The sequence below is a fragment of the Bombina bombina genome, chromosome 3 (genome assembly GCF_027579735.1).
Source record: "Bombina bombina isolate aBomBom1 chromosome 3, aBomBom1.pri, whole genome shotgun sequence".
Classification (NCBI taxonomy): Eukaryota; Metazoa; Chordata; class Amphibia; order Anura; family Bombinatoridae; genus Bombina; species Bombina bombina.
The window spans coordinates 898,922,304-898,950,233 of record NC_069501.1 but is presented as its reverse complement, the minus strand read 5'-3'; the positions used below and the strand labels follow the sequence as shown (position 1 = coordinate 898,950,233).

General features: G+C 38.1%; 1 protein-coding gene across 1 annotated transcript in view; it reads right to left on the bottom strand.

Annotated features, from left to right (window-relative positions):
• The window catches only part of TBC1D4 (TBC1 domain family member 4), a 411,701-nt gene that overhangs the window by 146,507 nt on the left and 237,264 nt on the right, over positions 1–27,930 (bottom strand). Inside the window, 2 exon segments of the mRNA XM_053707925.1 lie at positions 1,900–2,004; positions 17,250–17,339. Coding sequence (XP_053563900.1) covers positions 1,900–2,004; positions 17,250–17,339 — 195 coding nt within the window.

Below are 27,930 nucleotides of genomic sequence, written 5' to 3'. Positions count from 1 at the left end.
GTTCTTCAAGTTACTGACAAAAAGGGGTTAACCCTTTAAGGACACAGCTTTCAGTTTGCTCAATTGTTTTATGATGGAAAAATGCCGTCATATGTCCTTAAGAGGTTAATCACATCTCAGTGTCTCTGGTAAGAAGGGGGTATTTGCTTTCTGCTCTTTGGCTGGCTAAGGGTTAAATTGCAGGTCATGATAATTATACATGGTGAGAGAGGAGATGGGTCATTTCATGATATTTTGTTGTCAATTTAAACTTCCATCTAATGACAACATTTACTATAGGTCAGATGTTGCACCACCTAAAAACCTGTATGTGACCAACTACATTTGTCTTAATATTCCATCATCATTTTACAGTTTTATTTACATCCAGAAGAGCAGACATACAGCGGCTTTTAAAGGGACAGTGTACTGTAACTTTGGTTTCCCGTTAATGTGTTTCCAATAACTTGTTATACCAATTGCAGAGTTTAAAATGTATGGGAAATTGTTTTGTATATGGAATAGCTGTTTTTGCTAGTTGAAAACACAATGTATTGAAATGGGCTGAGCTTGCAGCGAGAGTAGACTTCATTATCTTATCGCTTTATACACACAAATGTGTCCCTGTCTTTTCTCTGTCTGTATACCAAAACCCAAAACAATTAAAAATAAACAATTTAGTATTTTTCTATCCCCCACTGGGGTGTACATTCTTCTGCTAGCTATGTTTACACAGCTTTTCAATTGCCAATACTCAAGAATTGACATTTTCAGTATAGGTGGTGGATTCAACAGGAAAAAAAAGCTAAAATTACAAAATAAATGGAAAGAGCTATTTGCCAACAATTGAATACATTCCAACAGGTAGAATGGATTATTGGGAACTCACTAAAGGTGAAAACTGTCCCTTTAAGCCACAAGTTCCATATTTCAATACAAATTCATGGGACAACACCAACACTTATCAGTCTATTCACAGTGTGCACGAAGCATACAGGGTACCCCTTCCATTCATGCAAGGTTACTAGAACAGATGCACAACACCACTTTCAAAATATCCAAACAGGATTTCTTTATTAGGCCCGCTATATAGTTCCATAGACAGCGACGTTTTGAACTACACAGAGCTATATACAGTAATAAAGAAATTCTGTTTGGATATTTTGAAAGTGGTGTTGTGCATCTGTTATAAGGAGCTATTCTTTAAGCCACAAGAGGGGAACATGATAAATACCTTAAGGGACAGTCAAGTCTAAATTGAACTTTGTGGTTTAACGTGTAACTTTTTGGTTTAGATAGAGCAAAGAACTTTTAAAAAAACTTTCCAATTTAGTTCTATAATTATATTTGCTTTATTCTCTAGGTATTATTTGTTAAGGAGCAAATCTAGGTAGGCTCAAAGAACCTGCTGACTGTGCACTCTTTATGGCATAAGTGCTTGCAACAATGTTTGTATTAATGTTATATATTGTTGCAAAAACTGCTGCCATAGAGATCTAAAGACATGAGCACACTCCTGAGCCTACCTAGGTTTACTAGGGTACAAAGAAAAGAAAGCAAATTGAGAAGAGACGTAAAACCACTTTTTTCTTTTAAATTATGTCATATAATGTACATATGATTTTATCCTCCAGGTTTGCTTAATTAATATTTACCTCTTTTTTTCTATCTGAAGCCGCGAACAGTTCACACTTATTACACTTATGTCATCATTGATAAAGACATGGCTGAAACATATATGGTGGTTTTAACCAAATGCATTCAGAAGTCTACTGGGTTTAATCCGTTTGTAATAAAGCACTGACTTTTATATGGAGAACTGAAGTTTTCAAGGGTCTCTGACTTCAAACTGAAGAAATGGAGTGATGAAGTTTAACAGCGGCTTGTGAGTGTAGAACTTGACCATAAGTAATAACTTACCAACGCTTCAGTGGCGCACTGGAACACGTAGCACAAATACTGATTTATGCCAGGCTCCACACAATCACGGCAGATGAAACCAAAATGATCAGTATAATTAATACCCTGGGAAAATAAAAGAAACTATTAAATTCTTTAAAATTAATTACTATCAAGTTTCAAACAAATTACAATTTCTTATGCAAACATATTTGTTCCCCATAGGCAATTATCATCATGTTAGCAGGCACTTAAGAGTTTGTGACCCCGATAAGCAGCTTAAATATACTTAAAGGGCCATAATACCCAAATGTTTAAACACTTGAAAGTGATGCAGTATAGCTGTAAAAAGCTGACTAGAAAATATCACCTGAACATCTCTATGTAAAAAAGAAAGATATTTTACCTCAAAAGTTTCTCAGTAGCCACATCCCATTGTAAAGGACTTCTAAGCAACAAATCAGTATGTCTGTCCCGGGACAGCGGAAGGAGCGAACTTACGTGCACACTCATCTTATTTCCCTATTCAGTGTAAGGAAGTTTACAATTAAATCTCATGAGAGTTAAGTCAAATCTCATGAGATCATAGTAAAAGAGTTCATGACCTCAGCACTGTTGATGCTGATTGGCTGCTGTTCATTTCTTCATTTTTTTTTACCTGCAGCTGAGCAACAGCTGAGTATAAGTTTTTACACAGAACTTACTCTGCTGAGCTGAGGAGATTGTGAGGTGAGCTGAGGTTTACATAGAGATGCTCAGGTGATATTTCCTGTCAGCTTTTTACAGTTATACTGCATCAGTTTCAAGTGATTTGGCATATGAGTATTATGTCCCTTTAAAAGTGAATGTAACAGGTTTTCTTTGTAATGCGATTATCTACTAATAAAATGTTAGAATGCAGTGCATACTAGTTTACAGTTATGTAACCCATACTAAAGGCTCACAGTGTGACTGTAACAACTACCTACATGTACAGGTGCAAAGCTATTAGCAGTAAACTTCCCTATGTTATTATATGCAGCAGATTTACTAACATTCACCTGCATATCTAAATATGTTATAAATAGAGAGTTTGCCTCCCAGCTCAGGGCAGCAACCTGGGGTGCACTGAAAATGGTTATACACCAGTACATTAGAATGCACATTTACATATGATATCAACTTTATTCTGTGACATTTCTGGGTTTTATCCTGTCTTTATATATGTAATAAATATATATATATATATATATATATATATAATACCGTCCATACCACACAGGTTATACCCTCCAGAGGTCGTCTGCCTGGGTGCTATGATGCCTTAAATATTTCCTGTACAAATGACAGCACTCTCAGGTCTTTTTTCAAAATGAGATCAACAAAATTCTCTTTTTTAATGGAACGTTTTCGAGGAGCTTGTCCCCATCAGGGAGACACAGGTTGTTAAGATTTGATTAATTGGTTTGTTTGTATAAATATATGTTTTGTCACACTTGAATGTTATGCTGATGATGGGGATAAGCTCCTCGAAAACGTTCCATTAAAAAAGAGAATTTTGTTGATCTCATTTTGAAAAAAGACCTGAGAGTGCTGTCATTTGTACAGGAAATATATATATATATATATATATATATATATATATATATACACAGATATTTTATCAATAATACATTAAACCTGGACTGTTACCATTATTTTTTTATATTGTTTTGGTTTTTTATTGAAGATTTACAGAAGGTAATAAACATAACAAATACAACTTTAAGGCATACAAAGGTCACAATTGTAGCTTCAGCACAATATATACCTGACCATTTAGAATAGAATTCCCAGTTTTTAAATGTCCCTTGATTCAGGGTCTATTGTACTAAATATGACAGAAGCATGAGTCAAGTTCAACAAGATTTCTTCATAATTCCAACATAGCAAAACGGTATAATGTCTTTATCTACATTTAGCTCTGTACTTATCCCATAAAAAACACATAGCATGATAGTCATAAACACATTTCATTTGCACATAAGGGAACCCCTGGGAGTTCGAAGTAACGGGAAGGGGACTTGACCGTTGGAGGAATTAGGCCTTGGGTGTGATTGGTTGGTACCTGTAAGGGGGCGGGCTTAGCACGCGCTGTTACGCATTTAAGGAAAGAGCGGGAGAATCTGTCATCAGATTAGTTATCAAACCTTTCTGGAAAGTGCTTGTTAATTGGTAATTTGTGATGGCGCATTTTGATGCGATTTTTGACCAACTTAAGTTGGAAGCTGCCAAAATGGGCCCTACCTGGCTCGAAGATAAGTTACGTCCATTGTTTAGCCCGGTTATCGAACCCAGGGAGGATATCGTGGATGTTGCATCGAGACCTGTGAGGCGTTCAAGGCCCCCAGTTCGTTCGGATCCGGATCCGGAGGGGGGTAATAACGGTCGGAGAAAATCCAGCCCCAGTCCGGGGTTAAAGGCGGCTGTGAGGAAGAAGTCAAGTTCTAGTTCCGGAAGTCGGCAGGCCGGAGCGGAGGTTGCGGATAATGCGATGCTGTCCGGGAGCACTTGTTCCCTTCCGGAACAATTCGTAGAGCCTGTAATGAAGGGTGATTCTTTGCCTAAGGGTAAGATGGCCAATTTAGGCCAAAAAGTAGCATTTAAGGGAAAAAGGCAAGCTAGTAAAAGTGACGGCCCGCCGAGGCCTAGTTTGCCGTGTGGGGGTAAGGAGCAAGTGAGTATAGGTAGTTTAGGAAGTGCCTTAGTGAAAATGAAAGGTGAGGGTTTGAATGTGTCGGCGCTGACTGAACTACCTCAGGCGGTTTCAGAACAGTTACATAATGTTTCAAAAACGGCACAGATTTTAAGACCTTGTAGTAATATTGAGGAACAGGCTTATCGAGTGTTAGACGAGAGGGTGGAAGGGCCTGAAGTCAGTGAGAGTCAGCATGACACCGAGGTTGATAACGGTGTTGAAGAATTAGCTTTATATTTAGATTCTTCTGAGGAGGATTTTATTCCACCTTCTCCCAGTGTAGTTAACCCTATTCGCCAGTTTAAACCGTCAGTCAGGGTCCCGAGTGATTCGGTTTTAAAGGGTGAGTTAAGAAATTTGAGGGATAGGAATGTTGACGTAATTAAAAATGTACCTGTCTCTAATGATGTTTTTCTTTTAGAAGGGAATGAGACTGGGTCACGGCCTGAGAATTCTCCGGGTCTTTTAATGGTGGGAAATGACGGCCTAAGTGGGGATGCTTATGGTCTGCAGGAATCCTGGACGGAAAATATCAGGCTGGATATTGAGGACGGCATTCCGGGGGCGGAACGTTTTAATGCAAGGGGAGAAGAAACAAGGGTGAGTACGGCCAACAATCTTAATTTTGGTCTTCAGGGCATGATGGGTCAGAGTATTAATAATACGTTTCATAGCTCGGTTAACTCTGTTCAACGTCCAAACAGGTCTGGGATTGGGAGAATACAAGGTAGAGGTAGACAACGCAAGAGGTATGGGGATTTAAAGGGAGAAGGGTTTGAGGTTCCATCTGCTAAGAAGGGTAAGGGTGTTTTAGTGGATAGTAGGTTGGGTATGTCTACAGCTAGTAGGGGCATTGGAATTTGGGCACCTTCTGGGGGTTTGTCACATGTTTCTTTTTTGCAGGCGGAAAAAGGTCAGCAATTAATGGCTAATACGGATCCCAGGACTACTGGTTTCCAGAATATAGAGAAGGTTACGGCTGCATCTCAAGGGGTTCAGTCTGCAGCGACTCAGGATCCGAGTACAGGTAATGAGGGATCCGGGGTGGTGAATCTGAATGTGGGGGTTGATACAGTTGGTGTGCATGCTGATCCTTTATCTATAACTGTTGTAGCGGGTTTAAGGGACTTGTTAGCCAAATTAGAAGGAGCCAAAGTCCCGGGGGGGAGTTGCCAATTCATGGGTTCCCCCTGAATTGGCTCTCCAAAATGGGGTATTAGGGATTGTTGGTGAGGGAACAAAAGATGTAGGGTCGGTACCCCAATCTCAAATGGTCGGTTTATCCCAGCAAAAGGTGGCTAATGTCGATAATAAAGCGTCTGGGGGTCCCGAGCTGAAGATTGCTGACACGGCTTTGGCCAGGTCTTGTTTGTGTTCTATCGGGCCTTTGGGTATGCATTTGACGGTCGAGTTAAGGGAAAATATATACAAGAGAGAGTTTATTGAATTATTTTCCCTCCTTCCTCTCGATCAGTCTTTTCAGATACCTGAAGACTCAAAAAAGGATTCGGCCAAGAAGGAGGAGGAGGAAAGGAAAAGACGTTACAGAAAATTACCGAAAACATTTACTAACTGGTTCCAGGCTTTTGTTATTTATGCTAGTGTATTTGCTGTTAAGTTCCCTGATCAAGGCGCGGCCCTCTTTTGCTATTTAGATGAAATTGCCGCTGCTCAGAGAACATATGGTGGTATGGCTTGGTGGTTTTATGATGAACAATTTAGACAACGTTTGTCGGTTAAGCCTGAGATGAAATGGGACGATCGTGATATGGGTCTATGGTTAAAAGTGATGACCCCGTTAAGGTTTTCGCAGCCTTTTCGCGGGGGTGCCGGCGGGTCTCTTCAAAGCGGTTCGTCGGCAACAGTCAAAAAAGGTTTCTGTTTTGCTTTCAATGAAAAGTTCTGTAAATGGGGATCGTCCTGTAAATTCAGACACGAATGCTCAGGGTGTGGGGGATCCCACCCTTCCATTAAGTGTTTCAAAAAGAACAAATTGGGAGGAACCCAGGAGCTTCCTGAAAAAGGGATTAACTCCGGTGAGGCTAAGCGGGATGGAGCTGTGGCTCGTACTCTACGCTAAACAGAAGGGCTGTGGTGATAAGGCCTTGTTATTGCTACATGGTTTTGAGTTTGGTTTCAGAATCCCATCTTCAGGGGGTGTTGTTCATTACAGGGGTAACCTTAAATCTGCTAGAGAATGGCCTGAGGTTGTCAGGATTAAGCTTGAGAAGGAGGTTTCTTTGGGTCGAATGGCAGGTCCTTTTAAAATCTCTCCTATCCCCCATTTGCGTATTTCTCCTTTAGGAGTGGTTCCTAAGAAAGAGCCTGGTAAATTTCGTCTAATTCACCACATATCCTTTCCAAAAGGTGGATCTGTTAATGATGATATTCCGGATGAATTATCGTCTGTGTCTTATACATCATTTGACATGGCAGTTAATTTGGTTAGAGGGGCTGGTCAATTTGCTTTAATGGCTAAAGTGGATATTGAGGCGGCTTTTCGGTTACTTCCAGTTCATCCTTCTTCACATTATCTTTTGGGTTGTTGTTTTGAGGGTTTTTTCTACATCGACCTCTGCCTCCCGATGGGTTGTTCTATTTCTTGTTCTTTGTTTGAGTGTTTTAGTTCCTTTTTGGAATGGGTCGTTAAATTCAAGTCTGGAGTCTCGTCAGTAGTTCATTATTTGGATGATTTTCTTTTTGTTGGTCCCCCTGATTCGGACGTTTGTTTGAAGTTAAGGGATTGTTTTTATTCAATGGCATCTGATTTTGGGGTTCCTATTGCAATGGAAAAATCTGAGGGTCCAGTTACGGCCCTTAAATTTTTGGGTATTACAATCGACTCTGAAAGTATGGAATGTAGGCTACCTGTGGAAAAGATTGTGGATTTGTCAGAAATGATTCAGCAATTTTTGGCGGTCCGTAAGGTGACTTTGAGAAAAATGCAATCTTTGCTGGGAAAATTGAATTTTGCTTGCAGAATCATTCCTATTGGTAGAGTTTTTTCTAGAAGAATGTCATTGGCTACGTCTGGTGTTAGTAAGCCTCATCATTTTGTAAGGATTAAAAAAGGCCACAAGGATGATTTGAAAGTTTGGTTGGAATTCCTTAAAAACTTTAACGGTGTTGCAATATTTATGGAAGCTAGGATCTCTAATGTTGATTTGGATTTGATAACTGATGCAGCTGGGGGTGTTGGTTTCGGGGCTTATTTTCAGGGGCATTGGTGTGCAGAGGTGTGGCCTCAAGAGTGGGTCAATTTGGGTTTAACAAGGAACCTAGTTTTCCTTGAACTATTTCCGATTCTGGTGGCTCTGTTTGTGTGGGAAGTTGATTTGATGAATAAATCCATATTGTTCCATACGGATAATATGGGTGTTGTTTCTGCTATTAATTCTTTATCTGCATCATCATTACCAGTTTTGCGTTTATTAAGAGTACTAGTCCTGAAATGTTTAAGTATGAATGTATTTGTCAGGGCAAAACATATCCCTGGTAAGCTTAATTTGATAGCAGATTCTTTATCTCGTTCACAGTGGTCTCGCTTTCGAGAGTTGGCTCCTCAGGCGGATGTAGCTGGAGCGATGTTTCCTGTCCAACTTTGGAAGCTTGGGACGGAGGATTGGCTGAATTAATTAAAAAATCTTTGGCTCCAGGTACTTGGTCGTCCTATGTATCAGTTTGGAGGGAATGGGAAATGTGGTTATGTCAATCTGAAATTAAAGAAGGGTCTGATGTCACGGGTTGCTTATTGGAATGGATGTGGCATTGGGGAAATTTGGGTTTGTCACCATCTAATATGGAAAGAAGATTGGCGGCCCTTGCTTTTAGATTTCGTTTATTAGGTTTGTCTGATGTTACAAAAGTTTTTTGGGTACGTCAAGTTCTTAAAGGCTTGAAGAAAAAGGCAAAGGTTAGAGATAAGAGAAGGCCTATTACATTTTCTTTACTTAAAAAAATTTGGGTAGTATTAGCAGAGATTTGTGCATCAAGATTTGAAATAATATTGTTCAGAACGGCCTTTGTATTGGCCTTTTTTGGGGCATTTAGACTTTCGGAATTGGTAAGCCCTAGCAAAAAAGTTTCAGGAGGTTTACAAAAAGAAGATGTAATATGGAACGATAGCAGGGTAGAAATATTACTGAGAAGTAGTAAAACGGACATATATGGGAAAGGCAAGAACATAGTGCTGTTCCCTAGTGGTGGAGAGATATGTCCATGTCAGATAATGATGCTTTATGGGTCCATACGGCCTTTGCAGGATGGCCCTTTGTTGGTTCACTCAGATGGTTCTTTTTTATCACAGTATCAATTTAGAGCCATTTTAAAAGGTTCAATTGTTTTATTGGGTCTTAATCCTTTAGAGTTCGGATCTCACTCTTTCCGGATTGGAGCTGCTACTGAAGCTGCTATGTTAGGTCTCAGAGAGGATATAGTAAAAAAGATTGGTAGATGGGGTTCAAGTCGTTATAAATCCTATGTTAGGCCTGATTTAAGGTTATAAAAAAAAAAAAAAAAAACCCTTGAATAGAGCGTATGTTTTGGAATGTTTGCGCTGTAATCATCCTGAATACTTTCTTTATTTCTTTTATTTTAGGTGTGAGGATCGTATGGGTGATGGGGCATTCGTTTATATACTGGGCCAATGCTGAGGCCAGTAAGAAAATGGGCGGCCTTCAGCTCGGGTGTCCAGTTGATCAATGGGAGGTCAAATGGTTTGGGATTAGGGGCATGTGCTGGGAACTCTTGTTTCCGTTGTTTCTAGACTATGGCAGATTTTTTCCCCATCCTGATGTTTTGATAGTGCATTTGGGGGGAAATGATTTAGGTATGATTCCTCAAAAAGAATTAGTGAGAAGAATTAAAAGGGATCTGGGCAATATAAAGGAGCTTTATCCCGGAATAAAAATAGTCTGGTCACAGATTACTCCTAGGCTGGTTTGGAGATCAGCGAGGGATTACGATAGGCTAGAAAAGAGCCGCAAGAAAATTAACAAAATAGTTAGTTCTTTTGTTAAAAGGTTGGGGGGAAGTGTAGTTTTCCACCCAGATTTCGAAGTAGAAGGGGCTGAGGAATTTTACTTAAAAGATGGTGTTCATTTTAACCAATTTGGGCTGCAGCTATTTCTTTTTGATATAAAAGAAGCGTTGGGAAAAATGTTGGGTTTGGCGGGACTGGGCTGTTCGGTCAGTCCAGTCGGTGGCGGGGGTGCTAGTATGCAATATGGCCAAGTGATTTGGAGGATTTTAAGTAGTTGCCTCTCCATGGGGTGAGTGGGCAACTGGTTTTATAGGGGCAAGGGGTTCCCTATTAAAGTGTAGGTGTCCTTGGACGGACTCAACAGGGATATAGTTGAGTCCAGTTGTTGAATAACGGCCATCTTGTTTTGTGGGTTTGGGAACTAGCACCGCTGTGGGGAATTGACAGTTTTATTTGACAGTTTTGATTGGAATGTTATTTATGAACATCAGGTATGTTCTGTTAAAAAATGTTTGAAAATATTTATTACACAATATTTAACTTGTGATGTTAATAAAATGGCTGCGGCCAAATTTTATACAAAAGTTGTGTGTAACTCTTTATTTATAGTTATTATGTTAGCTTATAATGGTTATAAGGTTAAGGCCAGGGATTGACGACTTTAAAGGTCAGGGAACCCCTGGGAGTTCGAAGTAACGGGAAGGGGACTTGACCGTTGGAGGAATTAGGCCTTGGGTGTGATTGGTTGGTACCTGTAAGGGGGCGGGCTTAGCACGCGCTGTTACGCATTTAAGGAAAGAGCGGGAGAATCTGTCATCAGATTAGTTATCAAACCTTTCTGGAAAGTGCTCCCTCCCTCCCTAATTTTGTTTTCCTTCCTTGTTTCGTGTTCGTCGCAGCAAGGCGGGGGTGCTAGTTCCCAGACAAATATGGTATGCAATATGGCCAAGTGATTTGGAGGATTTTAAGTAGTTGCCTCTCCATGGGGTGAGTGGGCAACTGGTTTTATAGGGGCAAGGGGTTCCCTATTAAAGTGTAGGTGTCCTTGGACGGACTCAACAGGGATATAGTTGAGTCCAGTTGTTGAATAACGGCCATCTTGTTTTGTGGGTTTGGGAACTAGCACCGCTGTGGGGAATTGACAGTTTTATTTGACAGTTTTGATTGGAATGTTATTTATGAACATCAGGTATGTTCTGTTAAAAAATGTTTGAAAATATTTATTACACAATATTTAACTTGTGATGTTAATAAAATGGCTGCGGCCAAATTTTATACAAAAGTTGTGTGTAACTCTTTATTTATAGTTATTATGTTAGCTTATAATGGTTATAAGGTTAAGGCCAGGGATTGACGACTTTAAAGGTCATGACGTTCTCTAGCTGTAGTAGACAGGATACTCTTTCTTTCTCTCCATAAAGAGATTTGTGGTGAGGATATTTTTTTCACAATTTGCAGGTATTCATTCATTGTCTAGCACAATTAGTAATGAATGTTATCAATTGCACTCACAATTTACATTTAATCTAAGGGAAATGTATTGAACAGAAACAGTGTTGGGTTCATGGATAGTGTAAGTGATCAGACTTGTTCTATTTTAGTCCTCATATCAGACCAGTTGTTGCCATTAAACTATATTGTGGAATCACAGACACTTAGAGTATGACTGAAAAATTAATTAATTATGTGCTTTGTTACCATGCTTGGTTGTTCCTCTTTCATATTCTTGTTTTGTTTAAAGGGATATGAAATCCAAAAAAGGTTATTTTGTAATTCATACCATTTTAAAAAAAAGTTTCCAATTTAATTCTGTGTTGTAGAAATACCTAGGTAGGCATCTGGAGCTCTACATGAGAGGAAACAGTGCTGCCATCTAGTGCTCTTGCAAATGAATAACGTTCTTGCAAAACTGCTGCCATACAGTTCAACAGAAGATACCAAGAGAACAAAGAGTATTTGATCATAGAAGTAAATTAGAAAGTTGTTTAAAATGACATGTTCTCTCTGAATCATGAAAGAAAAATGTTGGGTTTCATATCCCTTTAAACAAGGGAAATATGGTGTTTTAAGTCATATAAAGTATTACATGTTTGTCATTTTTGTTTCTTTCATGTATCTGAAAAAGGATGTTATAAAAAGTGTTACAGTTTTTATTTGAAAAAAAAACAAAACAAGTTCCTGTTCATGCAAAAATATACATTACACATATAAGGGAAAATAAACAGTAGATAAATGCTAGATACCATGAAGCAAAGATTTGCATGAGAATAAAAAACAGGTGTATTTGTTAGAAATTATATTAGTTGTTGTATAAATGAAGAAATAAGCAGGATTATAAATAGATCTTGCTGGGCCCCAGGGCAAAGGATGTGGTGGGGACCCCCATTTCAACAGCACCCTTTCTGGCTTTTTGCAATCAGAAGCGGAGGGCACAGACCATAGGTAAAAAAAATGTGCTTCTCTACCAACGTGAGTCATCCTTCCCCCTTGCTTAGTCTATGCCAGAACTGATGTGCTGTCTTCCTGTACAAATATGCAAGCAGGTTTTATTGTACAGTAACACTGTGGAAGCCATCTTGAAAACCTGCCACCATATTGTAAAGGCAAATACATATATTTTCCTTGTGCTGTAAGCCTGGTTTTCAAGCAGGACAGATGATGCAGGTGGAGTGATGCCAAAACTGATTGCAGGGCTCAGATAGTGCCCCCCCAGAGGTTTGGGCCCAGTCTCAGTTGAGACCTCTGAGACTCATGTAGTTACCCCTGGGAATAAGTGTGATATTTTAGTCTCTTATAAAGTAATGTTGAAGCCATATTGTAACCTAGGCTTCCCTAGATTTAAAATACTGTTCTTATGATATGTTAGTGCTTGACAAACTTACTATAGTAACATTCTTGCAATGTCCCTTTAAAAAAATGTATCACCATATGCAAAATAATAGAATTGTTTTTGTTTACAGTCCCTTTTACTTACTAAAGCACATGTTCTTGACTGATACAGCTTTTTCTCTGAACTAAGATGAAAGTTATTCTAAGAAACCATTTATAGTGAGACAACAGCCTTTAAAGGGACATAATACTCATATGCTAAATCACTTGAAACTAATGCAGCATAACTGTAAAAAGCTGACAGGAAAATATCACTTGAGCATCTATATGTAAAAAAGGAAGATATTTTACCTCACAATTTCCTCAGCTCAGCAGAGTAAGGTCTGTGTAAAAAGTTATACTCAACTGCTGCTCAGCTGCAGGTAAAAAAAATGAACAGCAGCCAATCAGCACCAACAGTGCTGAGGTCATGAACTCTTTTACTGTGATCTCATGAAATTTGACTTAACTCTCATGAGATTTCATAGTAAACTTCCTTTAAACTGAATAGGGAAATAATATGAGAGTGCATGAGGCTCAACCCCTTAGCTGTCCCGGGACAGACATACTGATTTGCTGCTTAGAGGTTCTTTACAATGTGATGTGGCTACTGAGGAACTTTTGAGGTAAAATATATTTCTTTTTTACATAGAGATGTTCAGGTGATATTTTCTAGTCAGCTTTTTACAGCTATGCTGCATCCCTTTCAAGTGTTTCAACATTTGGGTATTATGGCCCTTTAACTACTTAGTGAATAATCTCAAAAGGATAATGTAGGAAATGTAGAGATTTGTCTCACTGAAGAATTTGTTTAGTTCTTAGCTAATCTAAGTAAGTGTATAATATACATTAGATTGAATATTTGTTTAGTTCTTAGCTAATCTAAGTAAGTGTATAATATGCATTAGATCGAATATAGTAATTTTAAAGCATCTATTATTAATATTCTTAATATTTCTTACCACTCAACAAAATCCTGAGAAGAAACACATGTACCTAATTTATTCATTTGCTTCTTATTCAGTTAAACCTCAGTTGCAAAGCTTTTAATTTAGCTTTTGTTTGGTAGAAAAGCGAAACCTACTTACAGTAAGCTTTTAATGCACTAAAGGAAATCCTTAATCCAGTCACCTTCACCTGCCGCAAATTCCTGTGTGCTTTAAATATTCACAAATTACTGTCATTTCTGACTACATCAGGGAAACTGACCTAACAGCGAAACAAAACACAGAATTGTGATCTAACACCCTGTGCTGTCTAGTAACTCTCATCTTCCAATATATTATTACATGAAACAGCACATCCCACTAATGAAGGGCTTTTCCATATGCTGATAATCCGGGGTAATGTCTATTGATTTGCACATAGTTATTGACTGTGCAACACTATACATTCTGCCCTACATACATAAAACTGTCAATCAGAGGGAAAATGATCAAGCACGCCACTGATATGTTTCTTCTGAAGATCTGAAATAGGATTAGATTTTATTACTGTAGTATTCCTATATATTTATTATTCTTTACATTTACTGAGCAAGAGAAGGTAACTGCAGGTCAAAGTAAAAGAAAACATATATAGAAAATATATGCATAGTAAAACAACTTTACAATATACTTTCATTATTTATTTTGCCCCTTTTCCATGTGATTTAGCTGTGAAAATTGTGGATTTTCTAAATATCAGAGCTGGAAATGTACCCTGTTGACTTATCCAGGCTAACACTGCTACATATCCCTAATTGGCTTTAACAGATAACAACTGCAAAACAATGAATTTTATATTAATGACAATGCCTAGTCTTGTCTGCAAACGCAAGCCCCAGACTGGATCCTCCAAATAAGGCAAGTGGCAGGTGATGTTTGGCTATTAACAAAAATTGCAGTAAATAAGTTAATTTGTTTTAAAAATATTTAGACTTGGCTGATATTATTCTATGGCAACAGAAATGTCTTATAATTACAAGGTGTTTACTGTCCCTTTAAGATTAAAGGGACATAAAACACATTTAGTTTAACACATGAATAATATATATCAGCAAATAAAAACTACCCTTGCAAAAGTTCTTCATGAAAAAATGCATATTTTAAAAGCATTTAACTGTCATTTTATTGCCAATATTTATATTGTTTTTGCAGTCTCTTTTATTTTTTATCCTTAGTTGAGGTCAATTATGGACAAGTATAAATAAGCTACTGCAGTGATCAAACAATTACAGTGTAGAACGTAGCAATGTCAAGCTTCTAAAGTATGCACTTCCAATTCTCACAGGAATTGGAAAATCCTCAATCTGTAGAATTAAAGTGCCAGTAAACCCACAAAATAATGTTATATAATTCTGCACATAGTGCAGAATTATATAACATCAGCTTAGCGCAAACTTTGTACCTTAAAAGATTAAAGTGAAAAAATGCTACAAAATTTACTTTCACAGTACGCCGCTCCTGGCTCTACTGAGCGGGTCTGTTTGTTTTCCCTAAGCCATCGGGCACGCTGTCTATTCACAGCCAGCCCGATCGCTCCATTAAACTCAATGTAACTAGCTCCTGCTACCAGACCAGAGCGGGAGCGAGTTACATTGAGTTTAATGGCGCAATCGGGCTGGCTTTGAATAGACAGCGTGCCCGATGCGCTTAGAGGAAACAAACAGACCTGCTCAGTAGAGCCAGGAGCGGCGTACTGTGAAAGTAAATTTCGTAGCTGATGTTATATAATTCTGAACTATGTGCAGAATTATATAACATTATTTTTTGGGTTTACTGGCACTTTAAATTACAGAAAAGAGGGTCAAAATAAATAATGAAAGCATATTACAAAGTTGTTTTTGTATGCATAACTAAACATTTTACATTACAATCTCAGTGTGTCCTGTCCCTTTATTACTAATCTTTTATTTAAGCTTTCTTTTTTTACTATTTATGCTTTAAACTAGATTTTCACTTTTTTCAGATTTTCATTGTATTCATTATAACATTATATCTTTGTTTTTAACTGGTTTTATAAACCTACTGTGTTTAATTTAAATGTGAGCCCATTACCAACTTGTTTTTATCCCCCTAAACTAGTCAATGAGGTAAATTTAACAACGCCGCCCCCCCTGCAGACTCGCGGCCAATGGGCCGCCAGCAGGGAGGTGTCAGTCAACCCGATCGTACTTGATCAGGTTGAATTGTGACAGGGTTATGGAGCAGCGGTCTTTAGACCATTCGGAGCTTGATATAGATAGGCCCCAATGTGTGTTACAATACATCATATATGTTGCTAATTATGTGACAGGCATTTATTATTTACAATGAAAACTACATATCCAATGTATAAAAAACATATGTGTTAGCTTATACACTTACTAAGTTCCATATGACTGTATACCAGCATTAAAGGGACAGTATACTGTAAAAATGTTTTTCCCTTAATGTATTTTCAATAACTTTTTCTACCAACTGCAGAGTATAACATTTATGAAAATTTGCTTTTTGAGGGTTATTTGTGTATATTTAATAGCTGATTTTGTGTTTTGAAGCCACACCCTAAATAAAATGGGTTGAGCTTGTAGGTAAATCAGATCTCATTACTTTGTCACATTGTGTACATATACCTGCTTCTTTATCTAATCTCTGTCCGTAAACCGAAGACCAATACTTGGAGAGAACAATGGAAAATGTAATGCACTCCAGCAGGTAAAGTGGATAATTGGGAACAAATTAAAGAGGATACATTTTTTGAATAAACTGTGCAACTTGTCTTGAGCCCTAAGGATGCTTAACAAATAACTGATAGTTGACAATGGGCAGCTAACAACGTACATGCCCCGTTACATTTTGTAAGACTTGGTAGCACATATCCTAACAGTCCCAACTGGGACTGAGAGGTGGGAGACTCGGGTGCGGGTGTTTTGTGGCTTGTACTAAAAAGGGTGGAGTCACAGGTGTATCTTGGGTGGGGTAGGACAAACTGTGGGTGGAGTCGTGCCAGGTCCTTGTTTTACTTTGGTAACAGAAGTTTTGTCCTGAAGAGAAAGCTGAGGGTTAAAAAGAGCAGAGCTGTAATAGGGGCTCTAAAAACAACTTTCCATTCATTAAACAATGCCCAGGCGCTTACAAATAAGAGGGAAATGTGAGCCATCATTTAAAATAAATTAAATAAGAGAGCTGATAGAGTCTCCAAAATTGCCCCTCCCCCATAGAAAAATCCCTGGTAGACAGTGGAAGTTGAGATGACCTGCATCCATACAGAGACGGAGGGGTTTAAAAATCCTTTGTAAACCGAATCTGTACAGAATATTCTAAATAATACTACTGGAGTAATTACAGAAAACCATGTTTTTCACTTTTTAATGGAATGCTCCCAACAAATGAAATAATTATTTAAAAGGGACATTGAACCCAATTTTCTCTCTCTTATGATTTAGATAGAACACACAGTTTTAAGGAACTTTCAAATTTACTTCTATTACCAACTTTCTTTCATTCTCTTGGTATTCTTTGTTGAAGGAGCAGCACTACTGGGAGCTAGCAGAACACAAAAACAAGATGCATGTATGTGAAGCCACCAATCAGCAGCTAGCTCCCTTAAGTGCTTTGCTGCACCTGATCCTACCTAGGTATGCTTTTCAGCAAAGTATAACAAGAGAATTAAATAAATTAGATAATAAAGTCAATTGGAAAGTTGTTTAAAATTGCATGCTCTGTTTGGATCATGAAAGTTTCATTTTTGCTTTACTGTCCCTTTATGTGACAATATAGAATCTATTGAAAACAGCTATTATTTAGCATAAATCCAATAAAGGTGCAACACATTGTTACATACCTGAGAACATGATGAGATATCTTTAAAGTTCTTTTCAAGAACAACAGTTTTGGTATCAGGACTAATGAGATTAATTTCAAACCTTCCAACCTTAAAAAGAAAAACAATAGAAACGTAGGTTAAACACAGAATGTCATTTGAAAACATAGTGGGTTTTTGTTTGTTGGTTTTTTTAAGCAAGGTACTGCCACGTTTCACCCCTGTATTATATAAAGAACTTCAATACATTGCATAAAAAGGTAGTGTAGACTTCTCCAGCACCTAAGGGGTTAACCCACATAATCAAATATTTTACATGATGCTACTATGTAAAGCAATAAGATTAGGACAATGACTGAATATGGGATAGGCTTATTTTACCCTCATTCTCTACACTCAGTGAATACAAAGTCACATTTATTTTTAACTCTAAACAATTAAAGGGATACTGAATGACATTTTGTTTCTTTCATGATTCTGTTAGATCATGCAATTTTTAGCAACTTTCTAATTTACTCCTATTATCAATTTTTCTTTGTTCTCTTGGTATCTTTATTTTAAAAAGCAGGAATGTAAGCATAGGATCCGGCCCATTTTTGGTTTAGCACCTGGGTAGCGCTTGCTGATTGGTGACTTAATGTATCCAGGGTGCTGAACCAAAAATGGGCTAGCTTGTAAACTTACGTTCCTGCTTTTTCAAAAAAAGATACAAAGAGAACAAAGAAAATTTGATAATAGGAGTAAATTAGAAAGTTGCTTAAAATTGCATACTCTATCTGAATCATGAAAGAAAAAAATTGGGTTCAGTATCCCTTTAATATTTTCTTGGAATTGACCATGTTTACTTATGGCAAGACTAGACCTCTGCTCTCTAATGCTCCTAAGTTTCAGGTAATGTTTGAGCTGAAATCAAACCAAACATGAGCAGAACTGCAAATAAGCAGAGAAAATGATGAATTTGGCATTTGCTCACCATTTATCATGTGTGACTATAAAAGTAGTTCCTGTCCAGTAAATAAAATACTACAGCAGTGGTATCATCCACAATTATAAGACGTGGAGAAGCAATGAGGGGGACTACTTAGATTAACAGATTAACATAAAGAGGCAGTAAACCAATTTTTTTTCTTTCATTATTTAGATTGAACATAAAATATTAAAACATTTCAACTTACTTAAATATTTTTGTTGTTGTTGAAGAGAACTATGTAGGTAATGTGCACAAGTCTGGGGAACTTTAAAGGGACAGTCTACACCAGAATTGTTATTGTTTTAAAAGAGAGATAATCCCCATTTTACCCATTCCCCAATTTTGCATAACCAACACAGTTATATTAATACACTTTTTACCTCTGTGGTAACCTTGTATCTAAGCATCTTCTGATAGCCCCCTGATCACATGACTTTTAATTTATTATCTATTGACTTGCATTTTAGCCAATTAGTGCTGTGTTGTGCTGACTCTTAAATAACTCTACGGGCATGAACACAATGTTATCTATACGGCCCACACAAACTAGCAGTCTCCTGTTGTGAAAAGCAAATACAAAAGCATGTGATTAAGAGGCTGTCTTTAGTGGCTTAGAAACAGGCAGAAATTTAGAGGTTTAAATGTTATAAAGTATATTAATATAACAATGTTGGTTGTGCAAAGGCATTATCTATCTTTTTAAACAATAAAAATTCTGGTGTAGACTGTCCCTTTAAGGTAGCAGTTTTGCAATAATGCTTTTTAGCACTAGATGGCAGCACATTGTTAAAAGCATTCTTGCAAAACTGCAACATATTGCTCTAGACACGTGCACACTGTTGAGCCTACCAACCTACTTTTCAACAAAGGATGCCAAAAAAAAACCAAAGTAAACCTGATAATAGAAGTAAATTGGAAAGTTTATTAAAATTATACACTATATGACCAATAAAATAAAGATCTGTTATGTAATATTGTAATATCAAATTTTAGTTATTAATAAAAGATATTTATGTAGGCACTTACCTAACTCTCTTAGTTTACCTAAAATAAATGATTTATTATTATCATAATTTATTTGTAGAGTGCCAAAAGATTCTGCAGCACTATAAGTATAGGTATAATATGCAAAGGTATAAGAGGCAAATAGGTAAAAGGCTCTGCTAAGAGTTACATTGTTGTAGATAACATTACATGAAGCTGATCTATAGGACATCTGTGCTTACATGATAAGGGGGTTCAGGGGGATGACAAAAGATGCAAGGAACTGAGGTAAGAAAAGGGTACATAATATCCATTCCTGAACAGTAGAGTATTTAAGGAGCTCTTAAAAGTTTGAAAACTATATATAATATTTATTTATAGAAATTGATTTATTTATTAAAACGTATTTATTTCGAGAGAGACACCTATGGCTATGGCTCCACTGCTACAGTGGCGGATCCAGAGCCTGGTCTCAGGAGGGGCACTTCCAGATTTTTTTGTGGGGGCGGACAGAAAATAATGAGTGCTTATAGAACAGACTATTTTATTTAACCTATCGTACCGCTCTAACCTTATTTAAAAACAGTCACATTTGTCTTTCCAAATTATGGATTTAAAAAATTAGAAACAGGTGACATTTAACCACATAGTTAGTGTCAGTTTCTATAGTTGAAGTGCTTTCTAGTACAGGCTGTGCTCCTGTTGACTTTTTTGGACTAGTACTGAAGAAGGAATCAATAGTCCTGCTATTCACCCTTTTCTGGCTCATTTTGCACTTTCTACAAATAAAGCACAAAAGAACACATCTTGTAAAATAATTGGTTTGCTAGGACATCATGCCCACATCCATTATGTTATATCATGATACTTAAATGCAACAGCACCTTGTTTAAAGTCTATGCAGGGCTGGGTGTGCAGGTGGCAGTCTGTGCAGGGCTGGGTGAGCAGGGGTAGCTGTCAGTTTATGCAGGGCTGGGTGAGCAGGGGCATGTGCATCTGACATCACAGAATGCTGTGGTATGAGAGGCGACTTCCAAGCCTTTGAAATATTAAAATATATTTTTTTTGAGCTTGGGACCGAGGTGGAATTACTGTAGGCACTATAACAACTGCAGTTGCAATAGTGAGTACAGTGTTAATTTAATATACCTGTTATCCATCTTTTTATAGCATATACACAAAACAAATAATATCTTGATTTGTTTCCAACCTGTAAATTATTAAAATAATCTTCAAATTGCAAGGTGATGTAGCAGTCTATGCAGGGCTGGGTGTACAGGGGGAGGTGGCAGTCTATGCATTGGGTAGCTGGTAGTCTGCAGGGGAAGGTGGCAGTCTATGCAGGGCTAGGTGAACAGCAAAGGTGGCAGTCTGTGCATAGGTGGCTGGCAGTCTGCAGGAGAGGTGAAAGTCTATGCAGCATGGTTGGGTGACCAGGAGATAGATCACTATAAGGGTGTCATTAAGCTTTCCCCTGCTGTGACCACTGCCCCATGGCCAGCTCAATCAATATATATAAAGAGAAAGAGAGATATTGTGGCTAATGTTTGGGGGTATAAAGTGAATAGTGGTGGGGTCTTTTTTTTATTTGGTTTATAGTCACAGACCCTGACCATGCAGGCATTTTAATAATAATTTTTATGTCCCAAAATTACACTACCTGGTCGCTGGTCCAGGAATCCAGGCTAGGGTTCAGGGGCTAGTCGTGGCTAGTAGCGCTGTGGCTTGGCTGTGGCTGTGCTCAGGACACACAGTCACAGTACTGTCTCCGGTCTCCGCAGCTCCTCCGACTCCGCATGCAGCTCCCCTCCCCCCACTAATATATACCGCGCTGAGTCTGAGCGCCGGCGTGTGACATCACCAGCGCTCAGCAGTGCCGCGATAGCTGACAGCCCGCACGTTACCCTGGTGGCGGCGCGGCGCCGGCGGAATAGGGAATAGGGAAGCCCTCTCTCACTATATTCTCGGGGGGGGCAATTGCCCCGTTGCCCCCCCCCCCTGGATCCGCCAATGCACTGCTATCAGTTCAACACTGGGCTCCAGCTTCATACCTTATTTGTTGAGAGTTTAGTGCCTGTGTCAATTAATCAATGTAAATCTCCAGCCAGAGCTCATATACTCATATGCACTAGCGATATAGATAGGTATCTTTAGCTTTGTCTCATATCTCTTCCCAGATAGATATATGATTTTATAAGTACAGAGAAAAATTGTAGAGTCAAAGCGCTAAACAGCAAAGATCACGGAGGCTGATAGTATAAAATATATAATCAATTTATTTGAGCAAACTGCTCCTAAAAAAATCACATAGGGTAAAAGTTATCACATAAATATATAAAAACACATAGATGCACAGGGTATTATATATCTAAAAAGTATATACAGATAGGGACGTCTCCCTTGAAATTGATATATATCAGCAGGATATATTAGAGCTGTTAAAAATGTATGCTTCAATTCATACACAAGATAAACCACAGCGTATTCCACCTTTATGTATATACAAAGTCTCGATTGCATCTATGTGTTTTTAGAAATTTATGTGATAACTTTCACCCTATGTGATTTTTTTTTAGAAACAGTTTGCTCAAATAAATTGATTATATATTTTATACTACTATCAGCCTCCAGGTATCTTTGCTGTTTAGCGCTTTGACTCTACCATTTTTCTTTGTACTCATATACTCATGACATGTGACATAGGATGCCCCAGAGAAGGCTACACTAAAAGGTACAGTTAGACAGATAGGAAGAGAACCACAAGAGAGCTGTGTCACAGATCCCGAAGGATTTGAGAAAAAAAGGTTGGTCAACAGTATCAAAGGCAGCAGACAGATCAAGGAGGATAAGCAGAGAAAAGAGGGCTTTGGATTTTTCTGTAAGTAGGTCATTGGTAACCTTAACAATTGCTGTCTCTGTGGAGTGAAGGGGGCAAAATCCAGATTGCAGTGGGCAAATGAGGGATTATATTGTAAGGAAATGGGATAGACGTGCATATACTAGCTTTTTAAGAAGCTTTGAGGCAAGAGGGAGTAGGGAAATAGAGCGGTAGTTGCATGGGGAGGTTGGATTGAGAGTTTTTTTGAGGTGTGACCAGTGCGTGTTTAAGAGATAAGGGAAATATACCAGTGCTTAGGGAGAGGTTAAAGATGTGTGTGAGTATAGGGGTAAGGGTAGAAGAGAGGGCGGGGAGTAGCTGTGAGGGGATGGGGTCAAGGGGACAGGTAGTGAGGCGAGAGGACAGTATAAGGGCAAAAACTTCTTCCTCTGTAACAGGGGCAAAATAGCTAATTTTATGGCTATGTGGGTTTTGGATGATAGCAAGCTTTTGAGGGGGTGGGAGACAGGTAGTATGTTTTCATTTCTGATGGAGTCGATTTTTCTTGTTGAAGTAGCTGGCAAAATCTTGAGCTGAGAGAGAAGTTGTAGTAGGAGGTGGGGGTGGGCGGAGAAGAGTATTGAACGTGAAGAACAGACGTTTTGGGTTTGAAGAAAGAGTAGAGATCAGAGTAGAGAAGTAGTGTTGCTTATATGGATTAAGGTCAGGATAGTAACAGTTCAAAATGAATTTGTAGTGAAGAAAGTCACCTGAACTCCGAGATTTTCGCCAGTGTCGCTCCGCAGTACGGGAGCATGCCAGGGCTGAGGATGAGTGTATGATTTCCGAGCTATGGTAGGTGGGGCCAGCTTGTCAAGGACCGATGTAAGGGTAGAGTTATAGTGGCAGATAGATTCATTAGGGCAGGAAAAGGAGGGGATGGAAGAAAAGAGAGGTTCGAGGAGACATGGGGGGCGGTATATGACTGCAACACGTATACAGAGGGGAGAGAATAAGCGAATCATGTGGGTTTCAAATTAAGAAAATGTAAGGGAAGAGAAGGGCTGTATTTATTGAAAGGTGCAACAAGAGCACAGTAAAATACCAACACCACCTCCTTGTCTATTATCAGACATAGGAGTGTGGCTGAAGTGGAGACCCCCATATGACAGTGTGGCAGAGGAAGCTGTGTCTGAAGGAGAAAGCCAGGTTTCTGTGAGAGCATAGCTACTCACTAGTAGGACAAGTAAAACATTTGTTTTTTTAACATTGAGTGGACTATACATTTTCTCTTCTGATTAGTAAACTGATGTAATAACTGTTCATGTGTATGTATGTGTAAATATTTCATAGGCAAGGAAGATGCACTTCACCGTTATTACAAGAGTCTGTTAAAAGGCAATGTAGGTGTAGTGATCAATAGTAAACAAGGCTTGGTTAATCTTTTATTTAGACTTAGATGTACTTTGTAGCCTAGTGTCACTGTTTGCCAATTCCAACGCTTAAAGGGACAGTGTACTCCAGAATTTGTATTGTTTAAAAAGATAGATAATCCCTTTATTACCCATTCTCCAGTTTTGCCCAACCAACACTGTTATATTAATAAATGTTTTACCTCTGTGATTACCTTGTATCTAAGCCTCTGCAGACTGCCCCCTTATTTCCGTTCTTTTGACAGACTTGCATCTTAGTCAATCAGTGCCCTCTCAGAAGTCATTTTATGGGTGTAAGCACAATGTTATCTATAGGGCACACATGAGCTTACAATCTCTAGCTGTGAAAAACTGTCAAATGCATTCAGATAAGAGGTGGTTTTCAAGGGCTTAGAGTAGAAATACTTCCGGTGGGTGTGGCTACATGAGCGGACGTGTTGAGGAATGCCCGCGGTGAACCTTCCAAGCTCCCAAGTTTCAGGATTGCTTTCTCTAGGTGGGGTGCTAATACCGCCGAGATGCAAAGCCAGTGAATACAGCCGTGGCAAAATACCCAGGTCGGAGTTGTGAGCGGGTAGTAAAGGGCTCACTACTGAAATAAACATCTACAGCTGGGACTCCCTCAGAGGCGAAGAGGTTGAGAGACGACAGGGCTGCACTTGGGCGCAACAAGCCGCAGGAACACGCACACAAGCTCCCTGTAACAACAGACGCCGGGCCTGTTCCGGTCAGGGGCTGTGTGAATCCACCGTTAAGTAAAGGAAGCAAGTGAAAGCAGCAGGGCAGGATCGCTGCTGAAGGGGACACAGGCAGAACAGAGGTTGGGACTGATCGCTTAAAAGAAGCTAAAATAAGTAGAAGCGGTTATAAACTACACATTTGTTCTGAACCTAAGAGGGTCATTCGTTTCCCCTTGATTATACACTGGAGCTAGTATGCTGTAACTGGGTGAAAAATTCTAATCAAAGAGGATTGCCTGCTAGAGGTAGGACCCAGGTCACAGCAGATAACATACATTTACAGCGCTATCTGAGGACGGAAGAGATGCCACTTATCCCCACATATACAGCAGCAGTGATTTCAATAAAGATTTAAAAGTACTGTAATTTCGCTGCAGTATATTAGCCCCTATAGAACTAAGAATAAAGTAGAGAGGGTCAAGGAAGGGTCTCGCTAGGTACTAGCAAGGACTGTAAATAAAATGCAAGTAAGGAAACAAAAAAGAAATTAACTTTTGCACCGTCACTGGAGGGGATTAGAGTATGGGCATATACAAATATTGAACAGTCCTGCGTCCTACAGTACCAGTTTAAGAAACCAAAGAAGGGGGAAAGGCAGCCCTTGAAGGAATACACTGGGTGTTACTGTTAAACTTATGGATTATATGGTCTAATTGCATTGGTTGTTTTCTGTATATATCTGTATTAGAATGAATGGGTGTCTCCTAAAAATCTTTGAAAGAACGTTGGTTAGGTTATTTAAGGGTGTGAACCATTTTGGTATGGTCTAGGAAATATTGTTCAGATAAAAGTTAAACAAACTGAATATATAAGCTTGGGATAGATCAAATAATATCCTGCTAGGAAACTAGGGCATGGGTTTGTTTAGATAAAAATTCATCACAGAGGGGTACACACGATATTAGACATGGGGGGGGATTCTCACATTTTATATACTATATATAGTTAAGTATATGTCCAAAAGTAAGTTTAGATCCCCCAATATGACTTCAAGAAGTAAAAATCATGATAAAGAAGTTAATAAATCTACACTAGAGGTTTTTGAAGGATCAACAGAACACTTATCACAAGGCACAAATAATGAGGAATTAGACAATTAAACACACTTTTCTCACCAAAATTTGACCTAATACAAAATAGTATAGCTGAACTGTCAAATGAAGTTAAATTTTTTGCAAACAGAATTACACACGCAGAACAAAGGGTGTCAGACTTGGAGGATAGAGAGGTACAAAGAGACCAATTAACCCAAAGTATGTCAGAACAGATAGAAGCTATGAAAGCCAAACTTGAAGATCTTGAAAACCATAATAGACGGAACAATATTAGATTAGTAGGCCTAACGGAAGGGATCGTAGAAAAAGAGTTGAAAGATTTTGTAGAGAAGGAGCTCCTGAAATTACTGAAAAATGATGCAACAGAATCCACAACAGACAGTAGTGGAAAGAATCCATAGAATAGGCCCAGAATGAAGAGCAACAAATGGGGATTGTATTAATAGAGTGGTTATTATGAAAATGTTAAATTTTCAGGACAAAATCAGAATAATCAATGCATACAGGCAAACAAATAATGAATTAATTTATAAAGCTAAAAAAAACTCCTAATATTTAATGACTACTCAGCAGAAACCTCCAACAAAAGGCTTTGTATGGCACCACTATGTACTAAACTTATTCAAGCAGGCTGGAAAGCCAGACTTTTAAACCCAGCTAAAATTAATATTCAAACTAAAGATGGTAATAAACTGCTTATAGATGAAGCAGAAGCCAAAGCCTTTCTTGAGAATAAACATGGAAGCAGTGTGCAGTAAAGCTAGAGATAACGTAAGCCAAGGCTGGTGGGTAAAAGTTTTTATTAGGTCCTTATTCACAGACCAACTTAATTTACAAAGTGAAGAGGGTAAGAAAATGTCTACAGATAAAGAAGCCACTTGGAGTAAAGTTACTAGGGAGCTAGTAGGTAATAAATATGGCGTTAGGGGAATGCAGGAAGAGTTTGTAAAATTAACCAGTCTCTTGATTTTTTTTATTTACTGCTATTTTTTATGCGTATGTTTTTTAATGATATGGGGCTTTGCTGCCCCTCTCCTCAGGTAATAGAGAGGGAAAGGATATGGGGGGGGGGTCAGAGATGTCCCACAGTGTTACATGTTTTTTAAGCAAATAAAATAAATGTCTGTGAAAATTATATCATGGAATATAGGTGGGATTACTTCACCTATTAAAAGGAAATCTATATTAAAATATGCAAAAAAGTTGGGGGCTCAGATACTATTGCTACAAAAATATGAGATTACTTACTAATATATACAGACAAGTACCTAATAATAGGTGGAGACTTTATCCTAACCCCAAATATAATCTTAGACAGGAAGAGAGTCGGGGGGGACAGGACATAATTAAAACAGAACTGAACAAAAACACATGGGCAAAAAAGAAAAGAGAAAGCACAATTCCTAAAAAAATTTAAAAAGATTTAAGAGTGTAGATATACAGTATGGAGAATACTGAACCCAGATGCTGGTGAATATTCTTGTCTTTCCAGGTCTAGTCATTCCCTTTCTAGAATAGATTTTTGTCTGATCTCGGAGCAAATGATTAATCAAGTATATGAGGCTAAAATTGACCAAATCCCAATATCAGATCATGTACCTATCTCTACTGCATTAAAGGGACACTGAACCTCTTTCTAATTTACTCCTATTATCAATTTTTCTTCGTTCTCTTGCTTTCTTTATTTGAAAAAGAAGGCATCTAAGCTTTTTTTGGTTCAGAACCATGGAAAGCACTTGTTTATTGGTAGGTGAATCTACCCACCAATCAGCAAGAACAACACAGTGTGTTCACCAAAAATGGGCCGGCATCTAAACTTACATTCTTGCATTTCAAATAAAGATACCAATATAATTAAAAGAATTTGATAATAGGAGAAAATTAGAAAGTTGCTTAAAAATGCATGCTTTATCTGAATCATGATAGAAAAAAATTGGGTTCAGTGTCCCTTTAAATACTCCCCCCCCCCCCCCAAAAAAAAAAAAAAAAAAAAAACGGGCTCATTCTTCTTCCCTAAATATTTTAGAGTATGACAGATTTAATAATAATTACTTAAATAAAACAGATATCTACTGGAGCACAGCTAAAGCGGTATTGAGGGGGGATATTTCTGCGTTTGTATTTGGGATGAGGAAAAAAAATCAACTGAAACAGCAAGTAACTAAAGCCTTGATTAATGCATATGCTAGATTGGTGGGGAATAGAAACAGGCTTAATTGGGAGAAATATATTCTTGCGAAACAAAATAGGGATAATTTTTTTACACAAAATGAAATTACGGAAAATATGAAATCATGCTCTAAATTCTATAGATTTGGAAACAGAGCTGGTCGGTTTCTGTCACAATTAGTTAAGAATAAAAAAAAACACACTCGTCCCCAAAAAAGTTGGGGATAAAATAATAACTGATCTTAAACAGATACAAAAAACATTCCAGGATTATTTAGCAAAATTATACTCACCGCTCCTGGTAGACGAGATCAAAAAGGACCGATTTTGGGAAATAATGAATGTCCCAAAAATAGATTTAAATCAGTTAAATAGTCTCAATGAGCCTATTTCAGAGGAAAAAGTAATTCAAACAATTAAGAAATTATCTAACAACAAGGCAGCTGGTCCCAAAGGACTACCTTCAGAATTTTACAAATTATTGATAAAAGAAATCACGCCCACATTAACAATTCTTTTGAATATATTTTGGA